General features: G+C 37.2%; 2 protein-coding genes across 5 annotated transcripts; both read right to left on the bottom strand.

Moving 5' to 3' along the window:
- Positions 1-749: 749 nt before the first annotated feature.
- On the bottom strand, positions 750-2,942 carry LOC105197883 (growth hormone-inducible transmembrane protein). The gene is made up of 5 exons (XM_039454235.1): positions 2,787-2,942; positions 2,345-2,609; positions 2,050-2,161; positions 1,283-1,900; positions 750-972 (listed from the first exon to the last, which is right to left on the bottom strand). The coding sequence occupies exons 2-5, from the start codon at positions 2,556-2,558 to the stop codon at positions 891-893; spliced, it is 1,026 nt and encodes a 341-aa protein (XP_039310169.1). The 5' UTR covers positions 2,559-2,609; positions 2,787-2,942; the 3' UTR covers positions 750-890.
- Positions 2,943-3,655: 713 nt separating this feature from the next.
- On the bottom strand, positions 3,656-11,110 carry LOC105197645 (TBC1 domain family member 25). 4 transcript variants are annotated; one of them, XM_011164115.3, is made up of 10 exons: positions 10,802-11,110; positions 10,026-10,247; positions 9,150-9,259; positions 8,312-8,407; positions 8,026-8,191; positions 7,025-7,736; positions 6,510-6,897; positions 5,982-6,296; positions 5,453-5,869; positions 3,656-5,012 (listed from the first exon to the last, which is right to left on the bottom strand). In XM_011164115.3, the coding sequence occupies exons 2-10, from the start codon at positions 10,065-10,067 to the stop codon at positions 4,556-4,558; spliced, it is 2,703 nt and encodes a 900-aa protein (XP_011162417.1). In that variant the 5' UTR covers positions 10,068-10,247; positions 10,802-11,110; the 3' UTR covers positions 3,656-4,555. The 4 variants fall into 4 exon arrangements, with proteins under 4 accessions (XP_011162417.1, XP_011162418.1, XP_025987385.1 ...); XM_011164116.3 differs by having other exon boundaries at positions 7,025-7,694; XM_026131600.2 differs by having other exon boundaries at positions 10,026-10,157; positions 10,802-10,932.
- Positions 11,111-11,639: the final 529 nt, after the last annotated feature.

Below are 11,639 nucleotides of genomic sequence, written 5' to 3'. Positions count from 1 at the left end.
TCTCGTTTTAACTCACCCGTCTCCATCCCCCCCCCCCTCTCTCTCTCTCTCTCATTCATCGCGCATCAGTATCACCCTTAGCGACGACGACGACGACGGAAAATGAACGCAAGCGCAAATCCTTCCTCCCTGCGAGGGTTGCTGACTCAATTTGTCCCTCTTCTTCGCTTTGCGATGTCATTTCGCTACCGGATCGATAATTGACACTTGTCGATTATCGATCCGCTAGTCGATCTCAATTCGATAACTCGAACGGTGATGGGAGTCGGCGGATGACATCTTATTGCTAATTTCACCTTTCGCCATGTATAAATTAATAATTAGTAAGAATACCGACATATTAAATTAAGTTTTATGTTTAGATAACATAATTTCGGTATTCGATTCAAGTTGTATGTCATGCACTATTTTTGCAATAAAAAAAAACCATAAAGATCATGTTTAGTGCTAATTATTGAAATATATGTTCAAGCATTCTAATGAAAATTTGTAATTAAAAATGTATTCAGAAAGGAGGAACAATTTACATGAAATATTTTAATACCCTGAACAATACAGTTTTTGGACAAGTATAAAAGGTCGCGCATATAACATTACAATATGTAATAATTTTTCATCTAATATATATATATATATATTAGATGAAAAATTATTACATATTGTAATGTTATACGTAATATATATATATATATATATATATATATTATTATATATGCATATGTGTATGCACAAATATGGAAACACCGCGGTAATGAAAGATTTTAATTTATTTATCTTAGTTTAACACTGTACAATTTATTCTTATTAAGACAAATATTATGACTAAATTGAAATATGTGTAATTTTCAAATTTTTTGATCCTACTTGATTAGTTGTTACATTCTACTCTTCTATTTACGTCTATTACCACCAGCCAATATGCTCAGAACTCGCACGAATATGTTCAATGTATCCAGGTAAATCGAGATTGCACTGTAAGAATACAAACGTCATCAATAATCTTGATTAATTTTATATATATATATATATATATAAAACAGAATATATAAATTATTTTGCGAGAGATAACATGTCTATATCATACATCATTTTGTGTAAAAAAAATTGCGTAATTTAAAAAAAGCTCAATCTAATTTAGAAAAAAAGAAATATTTTAGGTTGTAAATTATTACATTATCCAATTGCCTTGCAGTACGTTATTATTAACATTTTTCTAAGAGAGAAATCAATTCTTTTCGTTAAACAACAATTCTATCCTATTCTCTTCGAGAATCCTACTTACTTATTAATCGGATCGTATGGTCTATCATGAATGTTGTAAATCGGATGAGTCTCCGCCTGTTTGATAATCTTCTGCGTGTCGTAGAGTAGAAATCCAGAGAAGAGTAGAAGGCCACCGTAAAGAGCTACGGAATACAGTCCGGATCCAAGAACGGTCGTAGGTGGAAGAAACATGGAACCTAGCGAGCTGGCAAACACCACGCCTAGACCAATAGCGAGCGGACCGCCCATTGCTAGGAACTTGTCGCTGGGCGCGCAAACGGCTATCGCTGACAAGCCACCGACTATCCCAGCGGTATACCAAGCGGCACGGAGGACCAATGGTCCACCCAAGAGGGTCAACGGTGCCACAACGGCGCCCAAAATGCCAGTATGTACTAGCCAAGCTATATGTTTGCTATTGAATCCTTCCTTGTATGGAATTCCCTGTACAATCATGCCACTGCCAATCATTGCGGCCAACGATACACCTATAGCGACCCATCCCTGACGCATCACCAGATTCATTACAGCAGGTGAACGCAGACACATAGCCGCGGATGCTGCACTGGCCGCAATGGATGCACCAAAGTACATGTAAGTAGACTTTACTCTGTCTCTGACGTATTGAGGCCACAAGCTGTATGAAAAAAAAACATTGTCTAGGTTTTATTTTTATTTATACATGTGTAAAATTGAATTCAATTTTGAAACTTGCGATACCAATAAACTGAGCTATCCTGTTTCAATAGCTTGCTTAGAAATTTGAGAGAAAAACAAATTGCTTACTGTGCGTGATCTATAGCGCCTGTTCGCGAAGAAAGGCCCAATCCATAATAACAAAGACCACCTAATCCCATCACTGCTCCTCCAGCGACTACCGCCTTCCCAACGTTAATCGCTGTAAAATAACATCATATTAGTCATATATTAGGAGGAGGGGGGGGGGGATTATAATCCAAAAGATTAATACATATTCAACGATTTTTTCACTCTCGCGTGTTCCATTTGTCTCGCCAGTCTCGCCAGTGTTACGTGCATGCAAAGAATTTCATAGAAATGCTATAAAAATATTGAACTTTACCCGTTTCGCCGGCTGGGGCCATCGCTTGCTCCGCCACAGTGGCTCTCCTCCTCGCGGTCCTCGTGTAGGAGCTACGTCCATCGCTGACGAATAATCTCACGGTTTGACCCTTAGAGAATTGAGACGGCGGTGTCGTTGGAACGATTCGAGTCGTCCGGACGAGCGACGCCAAGCCCGGCGAAACGCCAGCCCGGCAGATCTTTGCTGCCAACATCTCGTTTCTTCACAATTCTTACTTCTTACTCCTTACACTTTCCTGTCAATTCTACGAACGAAACAGAGGCACGTTACTACGTCACATGTGTGCGTGTACACATGCCGTTATTACGGCGCCGTACTCCCGTTGGTTTACATGAAAATGTTTCACGATAAAATTTTTAAGGCTCGAAGGACAGAGAGGGACCAAGTATACTTCGCACTAAAATTCTCGTCATTTACTTACATGACGCAATAATTATAAACGATTGTTTCACGGCGCACACTGAATACAGATCAAAGCAGCCGAATGACGCAGCTACGCATGCGAGAATGGCGAGAATAAACCAAACTGCGAAATACGACGAGTACGACGTCTACGACTGATTCCGGAATCATTACGATCGAGAATCGAGAATGGTCGCACGTGCGCGATATATTCTCGAAATTTCTCGATTGATTTTTGCCTTGCAAAATTTGAAAAGAATATTGCAACAGTTGCAAAGTTGCTTTACTTTTTTTACTGAATGTAAAGTTAATGCGCAAGTACTTATGCGTTATAAAATAAAGAAACAGAAAAACCGCATTTGAAATATTGAACCATAAAATTTGTGACAATTATAATATGAATTTTTATCGTATTTGGATTATCAATAAGCAAACATTAGCTAACTTTTATGACTCGATCTTTGATAAATTTATCGATCGTTATCTAAGGAAAATTTTGTAAAATATTTTTACTAACATTAAAATTAAAATTTCAAGAAAACAAAATATTATATATTATATATATATATATATATGTTTAATTACAAAAAAAAAATCAGATAAAATATTTGTACATTTTATAAAGAAAACAGTTGTACTATACATGTCGTCAGTATCACGTCATCGCTTAATAAAGAATGTATTTTTGCGAGATAGCTTTTCAATTATTTAACTTGTTGTTTAAACGCTATAAGTATACATATATTATTTCAGACTTGAGCACACCCAATTATTATTAAGCGAACAAAAATTGATCACACGATTGTTAAAAAGCGCCAGATACTTTCTTACCTTAAATTGCTTGTATAACTTCAACTGCGGGTCTAAACTAAATGAACAAAAAGTTTATTGACAGCGATAAAATTAAATGCACTTTATTGTCGTTTCTCATACCGTTTGAGAACAAAGTAAGACTCAGCTACTAGGATAGATGTAGGTGTATTTTACAAATTTAATGCATTCGAGAATGACATATTCAAAGTTGTCACCAGAATGCGTTACCAGCTAGAGTTCTAATTCTACCTCGAGATACAGCGAAAGAGGATTTGTCGCACAAGCGTGCGAATAATAGGGTGCATTGTGCATTATCGATCGCGATGAAATGGTAACGTGCGGGGATTAATTAAAATAAAGCGTTTCCAATCGTTGTATCCCGAGCTCTCCCAATCGAATCCATTTATCCTAATTGCTAATAAGTACGAATGAGCCTAGATGGTTCGTCGGCATACTTGTCTCTGATCAACCGTTTTTTTCTTCTTCATTTTAGACTTATCTTGAAAACCGGCTCTTACGAAAGAAGCTCTACAATTTTTATATGATTGTAAGTACATTGCATTTTATTGCTTTCGTGTTACACACGAGTGCTTATTGGTTGCTTATTCGTTGTCGCGTTTCTATTTGGGCACGGATAACGTTTAATTCAATTCAATTATTTGTCGAAAGAAATCCTATTAATATATATCAAAAAGAAAAAGAAGGAAAGAATGGTTAACCAGAGATGCTTCTCATCTGCGACACGACTGCGCGCATGGCCCACGAGTGTCATAAATATCCCACGAACGTTGTTAACGGAAGAACACTGTGATAAAATTATTTCAAGTCCTCTTAAGTCATCCGAATTTTAGTCAGGAACATAATTTGATATGATATGTCCCATTTAAATTCTATTCAAATGAAATAATTTCTGAAATCACACGTAGGTCACCTGATTATATGATTTAACGTTCTTTAATGCTGATCGACAAAAAATTACACATTCACGCAATCTGGTTTGCTAGTGGAAGTCGAGTTGGCCGAGGAGGACAAGGCAACGGAATGTCTTCTAAGATAGCCGGCGAATAGTTGTCGCGCTTGATTAAGTACACGAATCACATTGTGACGGCGAACCATCTTATCGAAATGCATTGCCATTTCGTTATAATCCATTTGATTGCGCATTACAAAGTCTCGATGTTGCAGCAGAAGAGTGATGCACAGGAACATTAGAAAGGGATTGCCGCCGCCAAATTCGTGCGGTGGTGGCAATGAGTTTTCTCCCAGTTGGTCCTCGCTCGTTCCCGCGGGTATCAGATTAATCAGCTCTGTCGCTTCCTCGCACTGTTCTTGCACAGATTGTTGTTGCTGCTGCTGCTTCATTGGACTTTCTGGTACAGGTGTAGTCTGATGCCAACTTTCAGTTCCTTCGCTATCCGACGCAGATTCAGATCTGAAAGATAAACAAAGTGTTTCGATAGAATGTAGAAAAACATTTCTGCTTCCTATCGTAACAAGTCCGGTATTAATTTTCTTGAATTTTAACGATAGAGTTTTGATCTTGTATATTTATGCTGAGATATGGGATTTTTCTTTTTATATTTAGCCGTGTGTTGATAAAATTATTATATATATTACTTTTATATATTTATATATTTATATATATATAAATAAATATGAAATGAATAAAAATATTTTCTACCTTGAAGGCTAAAATTAAATAAGAAAAGTGAAAGAAATATGTAAATATATTTATCAGAAGGCTAAATCAAAGAGGCTTTTAAATTAAGTTAACGAGAAATTGAACTTTCAGTAGAAAGTTTATTTCTTAAATTTTGCTGATAAAAATTTTCAAATTTATAAATCTTTACTCTAGATGCATATGTAATGTACCTAGTAGTGCGTTTGAGCAATCTGATTGGCGTGACGGATTTCACGCCGTTTTGATCTTCCAAAATTTCACCGTCATACTCCAATTCTGCTTGCTCGTCCGGAGTCGTGGGATGATGCTTCTGTTGTAACGTGTGTAAAGGATTTTCCCATACAAACACATCCGTCGCTGGACTGCATCTCGCCAATTCCGTCTCCGTCTCACTTTCTGGTAAGTCACCTTCTCTTTTTGAAAGCACACAGTCGCATTGCAACTCGCTTGGCGGTGAAGGCCCAAACACTTGTCGATCTAGCGATTCCAATTCCAGTCTTAACTCTCTAGTCATTGACGTGGTCATCGGGAAGAAATCTGTCGGATCATCCGGTGAACTTGGTTCATCCCTCAACACTCTGATAACGCCGCTTTCGCTCGAGACACGTCTGCAATGTAACAAAATATAATACTTTCGAATCTTCTTTAATAAAATATATAACTCGCACAATCTACGATCTCGATTGTGTAACAAGTATTTTCTATATGCAGTACAATTACCTGAGTTCAGGTTCGGCGTCGCTTGGCGTGACTTTACTACGATTGAGACTAGTAAAATTCAAGAATTCATTCAAATTCTTTACCACTCGCGCACATTTCTTTTCACCAGAATTGTCGTTCTGTTCACTGTTTTTAGTCTGCTCTTTGTTGGGGGAAGACAGTCTCTCTTTCAGTTCCAGAAGATTCGCGCGTTTCGATTTAACGGGAAGAGAATCTGTACTCAGGCACTTTTCTGTCGATTCGTTATTCCTTCTGTTTTTCGTGCTAGTCAAATCATTTTCTGAATCAGAAAATGTTTCATACGGTGAGTTGGATCTAAAAATAAGCATTTGATTAGAAAAATTAAAATTGCTGGTTAAGAGACAGAGAACACTTAAAGGAACAGGAAAATTGTACTATCGTTTAGTCTAAAAAATGTCTTTGTTTATCTACGTCTTTCACGAATTTTGTTTAATTATATTTTATCCGAAAAGGATGAAATCTCTTTTCAAAAAACAATTTCAAGTACGAGCAATTATGTAAATAAACCTTTTCGTTTCTCCGTTAACTTCAACGGATGATTGCAGAATCGGTTCCTCGGTACTGAAGGCTTTCCGTCTCACACTAGCGGCGATGCTGGCCGAGGAACTTTGTCGTCTAATAGCACAAACCTTGGTATACGCATTCTCACGAATGTGCTTCACATTTGGACTCGGTGGCGGCGACGCTGGTGGAAAAGGCACCTCGGCAAGACTCAGTTCGCCGGTCGGCGGCGATGCCGGTAAAGCCGCCCACAGAACTTCGAGCATCCTAAGCGCGTCATCCAGCGCAAATTCACGTTTCATTTCTAGCAACAGCCAACGGTAACAAAATAACAAATCGTCCGCTTGATGCAACTTTAAATATGCATAGAAATCGGGATCATAGTGTTGAAGACCTGCAAGGAAAAAATCATATATCTTATAATATCCATTATGAATATTAAGACAGAAATGTAGATTGTGAAGACTTCCAAATAAATAAATTTTCGAAAGATATGATTCTTTATGACTACGAATGGTTACCTTCCGCGAGATGAGCGAATTTGGTAGTCATGGCGATGCCATCGAGCATAAAATTGTCCTTCAATCTTCTCATGAGGGCGCAGAGACAAATGTAGGCCTGCGCTTCATCCCGCATCGTGACGAGAAGAGGTGAGGCCAAGTCGCTCATGCCTTGGCAGTAACTCACACTCGGGTGATTTAAGGCATACGTTGTCAAAATGTTGAAGAGACTCGCTGTATTCTGATTGTCGTCCGAACCACCGTAAAACTTGTGATGCCTGTCCGTTCTGAGAACATCCTTTCTCACCATACCAGTAACGTAGCCGAGATCGCCGATGTTTTGTCCCTTTTGCACTAGCATTCGCCACCGCTCGCGCAGAGTCTGATATTCCTGCGCCTTTTTCTTCATATAGTCCATCCGTTCGCGACCCGACATCCCCTCTGGATATACGTTCAAGATATGTTTCCAGACCACTTTGCGCAAACTAGGTTCGATTCCACCGAAGTAAATAACTGCTCTCAATTCCTTAGAATGCACCACCTGGCCGATCGGATCCAAAAATCGACGAAATTCAGCGTCGGTCAAAGGTGGTCTTGGAGGTTGAACATTCTGCTGATGAGACTGAGACTGAGACGACTCGTCGCCCAAGTTGCCCAATGCACGTTGCACCATATTCAGCGTCCTTTCCATCTGTGACGAAAGATTAAACGCGAAATTGGATACACCTGATAACTGTAATAATAATCACGAAAATAAAAAATAATAAAATAATAAAATATAAGAAAAATAATAAAATTAATAAGAAAAAGAAAAAAGAATCAAATGGAACAAATTAAGGTAACTTTAGAAAGTATATCAGAAAGATTCGCGTGTGCGATTTTTAATTGAATAAAAAATATGCAACGAAGGATTAGTTAATTTTGCATGTTGTGCCTTTTTTGACATTTCTGTAAAAATATTAGATGTTTAGGAAACTTTCGACGTTTTGTCGTGCAATTGCTAAAGGCATAACGGCACCTACCTTATTCATTATGAGACCGGGCAGCTTGGGTGTTTTGTAAGGAAACCCAGTCTCCTGCTGACGCGTCGAAACTTCCTGTGCATTTTGTTCCCAGTAGCACTCGCAGTCTCCAGTTTCACCAAAGGGTTTCAAATTCACCTGCAGATAGAGGTATGGCTCCGATGCGCTGAAAGATAAAAAGATATCGTGTTAGACCAAAATGCTTATCGAAGCACATTTAATTTATCCAAGTATACTGTATCTGTTTCATTATCTATTAGTTGAAATTAATTAATCAGTTGGCCACCTGATAAACGCGGCGTCCAAGTCCCAGTCTGAAAGTAGGAAGAGATACGTCTCCGATCCATAGTCGTCGATCGCTCGATACGAAACGGTGAATTCCCTACGGCACGCGAGCGATTTTAATGGCATTCCGTTTAATATTTCACTATTTGCTTCGATATATTCAAGGATATTTATGCGTGCATTCGTCTCGAGTGATTCTTTTGCGATGTCTTATGTTGCTACGTGATGATTTGAGTGATGAAAAATACCACGCGTATACTAATCTAATCCATATTATTACAAATAAAGGGAAGAATTATATATATATATATATATATATATATGTGTGTGTGTGTGTGTGTGTGTGTGTGTGTGTGTGTGTGTGTGTATGTATATAATTAAAATATAAAATATTTCTCTAATATTGTACGTTTCATATTAATGAGATTTGTATCTCTTACAATTTAAACATTTAAATATATAAATATACTAAAAACATATCTGATAAATATATGTAACTGTGTTTACGTATAGCGTGATTATTTTTTTACGTTCAGAAACACGTTCGACGAGTGTCATGATAAACGTGCTGAGATGACGCTCAGTTTCCGTCACAATTTTCCTCAAAATTTGATTCAATTTATATTAAAAATGGATAAAAAAGTGACACACACACACACACGCGCGCACGCGCGCACACACACGCACACACACACACACAATTTTATTTTCACTTGTCGACATAGAGCAGAAGAAACTCGAATGCGGTTGATTTTTCTTGTACATATTTTTATGAATATTTTTAGCATTCAAATTGTTAAATCATATTAACAAATTTTCTTATCACTAATATGACTTACCCCTTTATATCAAAAGCTTTTATAAGAATGCTTTGTAGTACTTCTATTGACGTTATCTGAGGATCCACGCTAAACTTGCGGTATTCAGGTTGATGTCTAGTTTCACATTTCTAAGAGGCAGAAATTTGTTATTTATTCTTCGCATTTAAAATAAACGTAGGTATATACAGTAAATGATTTATAAGTTATATTATAATTAATTATATTAGTGGTAATATTTACTACAGTCTATAATTTTATATTGACTTGTAATCTGACGTATCGCACTTAAACTTGGTGCAATAACAATTAACAGTAGACTTCCAAGATTTTATCTCAAGATAAAAATTCTAATATTAAAATATTGAAGCTATAATTTTTATATGAAAAATGTTAAAATTGAACCAATCCAATTGCTTGAAGATCACACACTCAGCTACAGTATGTTGTATAGTGAAAATTGATATAATTCTACATTGTTGTAATTACTTTTTAATTTTATTGCATTTATATGCCAATTATTGACTAATTAATATGTCAATATTTTGATAGTAATTGAATAAAAATGACAAATATAGATGTTGAAACGTGATATGTGTAAAGCTATCAAGTGTAAGAGTATTGTAAAAAAAATGATGTACATTGTTGTGCAATAAATCTGAGTACGCGTTCTTCGAATGATTTAACGAGTAGACTTAAAAATTTATAGTATTCGATATTAGGGCTTTCACGTCGTCCAGCAAAATCTGAAGCACTTGATATAATTGTTATTATAATTTGTTTCATTTTATATTTCTATGTTCAATGAAATATAAACTATATCAAAATCTCCATTGTGTTAATTTTATAAAACTAAAAATGTATGATAAATGAAATCTTGAAATTAACCATACCTACCTTAACTTTGACACGCACGGCTTCTCTAGGACAACCAAACATATTGCCACTGTATTTTATATTTGCCCTTTTTTAAATTAGTATATTGCTGGATAAGTCTTCAGATGTCATGTTCCTTGTGTGTTGTCAATCCTTTGTATATTGACAATTTATACATATTATCAATTTTAAGTTTCATCACATACTTGATCACGTATAGAGTAGTGAGACTGAATGAATGAACTAAAAAATTGATAGTCCAAGTTTATAATAGTGTCATTGCAATTAATAATACATATTGATAAGGTAATACACAACAACAAACCAAAGAAAATTTTCTTGTCTAAGTAGAACATTTATTTTTTGAATAATTTTAATCATGAAACATTATTAAATTATGAAATATTGTCAATAACCATAAATTATAACAATAAAATGTTAATACTTAAGATAGATATTTAAAATTTTGTTAATCGAGATTAGAAAGTCATGCATATCGACTACCTGTATGTCCTTGCGATATAAATGGATTTATCGCAATTCTCTGTGTGACTGTTGTAACACAGAGTTCAATCGATAAATTTAATTCTTTAAAACCTTATCGAGATGTCTCCTTTGATTAATTGGCTTATATCAGCATCGCATCAATAATTAAAATGTTCAATTTATTTCATCTTATTCTATCATATATCCTTCAAAGTTACTTGATTCAGCATCCTACGTCTCACAACTTTTGTTCAACTTTCTTTCGTCTCGATTAACAAATACTACACGATATTTGGACAATAAATAATTACTGAAAGGGACCGTATGTATGCTTGCTCGATCCACGGTGTGCAGTCCGGAGTGCGGAAGGCACTTTTCACCGCCAGCTTCTCAAGACATGCTTTCTGTTTTCTAACTCTCCTAATTATGCGTTCGGGATGGCCATGTGTCTCCGATCACTCTGGTGGGAATGCACGCGATCGGTGCAGGACGACCGGGCGTTCCAGGCTATCGGTGAATATCGTTGTTGCGACGTTGTCGTCGACGATGAATATTTTAAACGTGGTGGTTGCCCCCCACGTATTGTCGTCGATGGCCGTTGTCAATGCCCGACGTTGTTTGACGTCGATGTCGTCGCCGTCGCCACCGCCGTTGTCGTAACACCGACGTAAGACAACTCGGTGACGAGGAGGTTATTAAACGTCAATCGCGTCGATCGCATCAGTCGCGCCACTCGCCACTTGCCAGTCGCTCGCTCGCGCGCGCGCTTGCTCAAGTTCTGTCAAGTTCGCTCGTCCTGGACGTATTTGATAGTGTTCGATTTTTGAGGTCACGACACACGGCTGCTCACGGCTCGCCACGGCTCGCTAAACTCAAAACTGCGCTAAACGATGCGACAGGAGCAACGTGTCACACACACTTTGTCGCCCTGCTCCACGAAACTACTATTTCATTTAAATCTAGATATTTTGAAACGTAAAACAAATACACTTTATCCGAATGATGTCGCGATGCCCTATGACGTCCGCATGGATGGTATGGATGTCGCGATCAGTCGCGATCAGTCGCGATATCCATGCGACGACCCTCGGAATGGAAAAATGTTACATGCATGGGTCTCATCCGATTTACCAATTTACTTTCGCAAAC

This window comes from Solenopsis invicta, chromosome 10, assembly GCF_016802725.1.
Source record: "Solenopsis invicta isolate M01_SB chromosome 10, UNIL_Sinv_3.0, whole genome shotgun sequence".
Taxonomy (NCBI): Eukaryota; Metazoa; Arthropoda; class Insecta; order Hymenoptera; family Formicidae; genus Solenopsis; species Solenopsis invicta.
Note: the sequence above shows the minus strand (reverse complement) of the source record. Positions and strands in the feature narration are given on the sequence as shown.

What these genes read in the sequence shown, in the direction of transcription:
- LOC105197645 (XM_011164115.3), bottom strand. Translation starts at nt 10,067, where the DNA reads ATGTTTGGTTGTCCTAGAGAAGCCGTGCGTGTCAAAGTTAAG. An exon ending in CCGTGCGTGTCAAAGTTAAG is followed by an intron (nt 9,260 to 10,025) that starts GTAGGTATGGTT and finishes TCTGCCTCTTAG; the next exon opens with AAATGTGAAACTAGACATCA. An exon ending in TTGCTCAAACGCACTACTAG is followed by an intron (nt 5,013 to 5,452) that starts GTACATTACATA and finishes TTTATCTTTCAG; the next exon opens with ATCTGAATCTGCGTCGGATA.
- LOC105197883 (XM_039454235.1), bottom strand. Translation starts at nt 2,558, where the DNA reads ATGTTGGCAGCAAAGATCTGCCGGGCTGGCGTTTCGCCGGGCTTGGCG. An exon ending in GGCGCTATAGATCACGCACA is followed by an intron (nt 1,901 to 2,049) that starts GTAAGCAATTTG and finishes TTTTTCATACAG; the next exon opens with CTTGTGGCCTCAATACGTCA. An exon ending in CCATACGATCCGATTAATAA is followed by an intron (nt 973 to 1,282) that starts GTAAGTAGGATT and finishes GTATTCTTACAG; the next exon opens with TGCAATCTCGATTTACCTGG.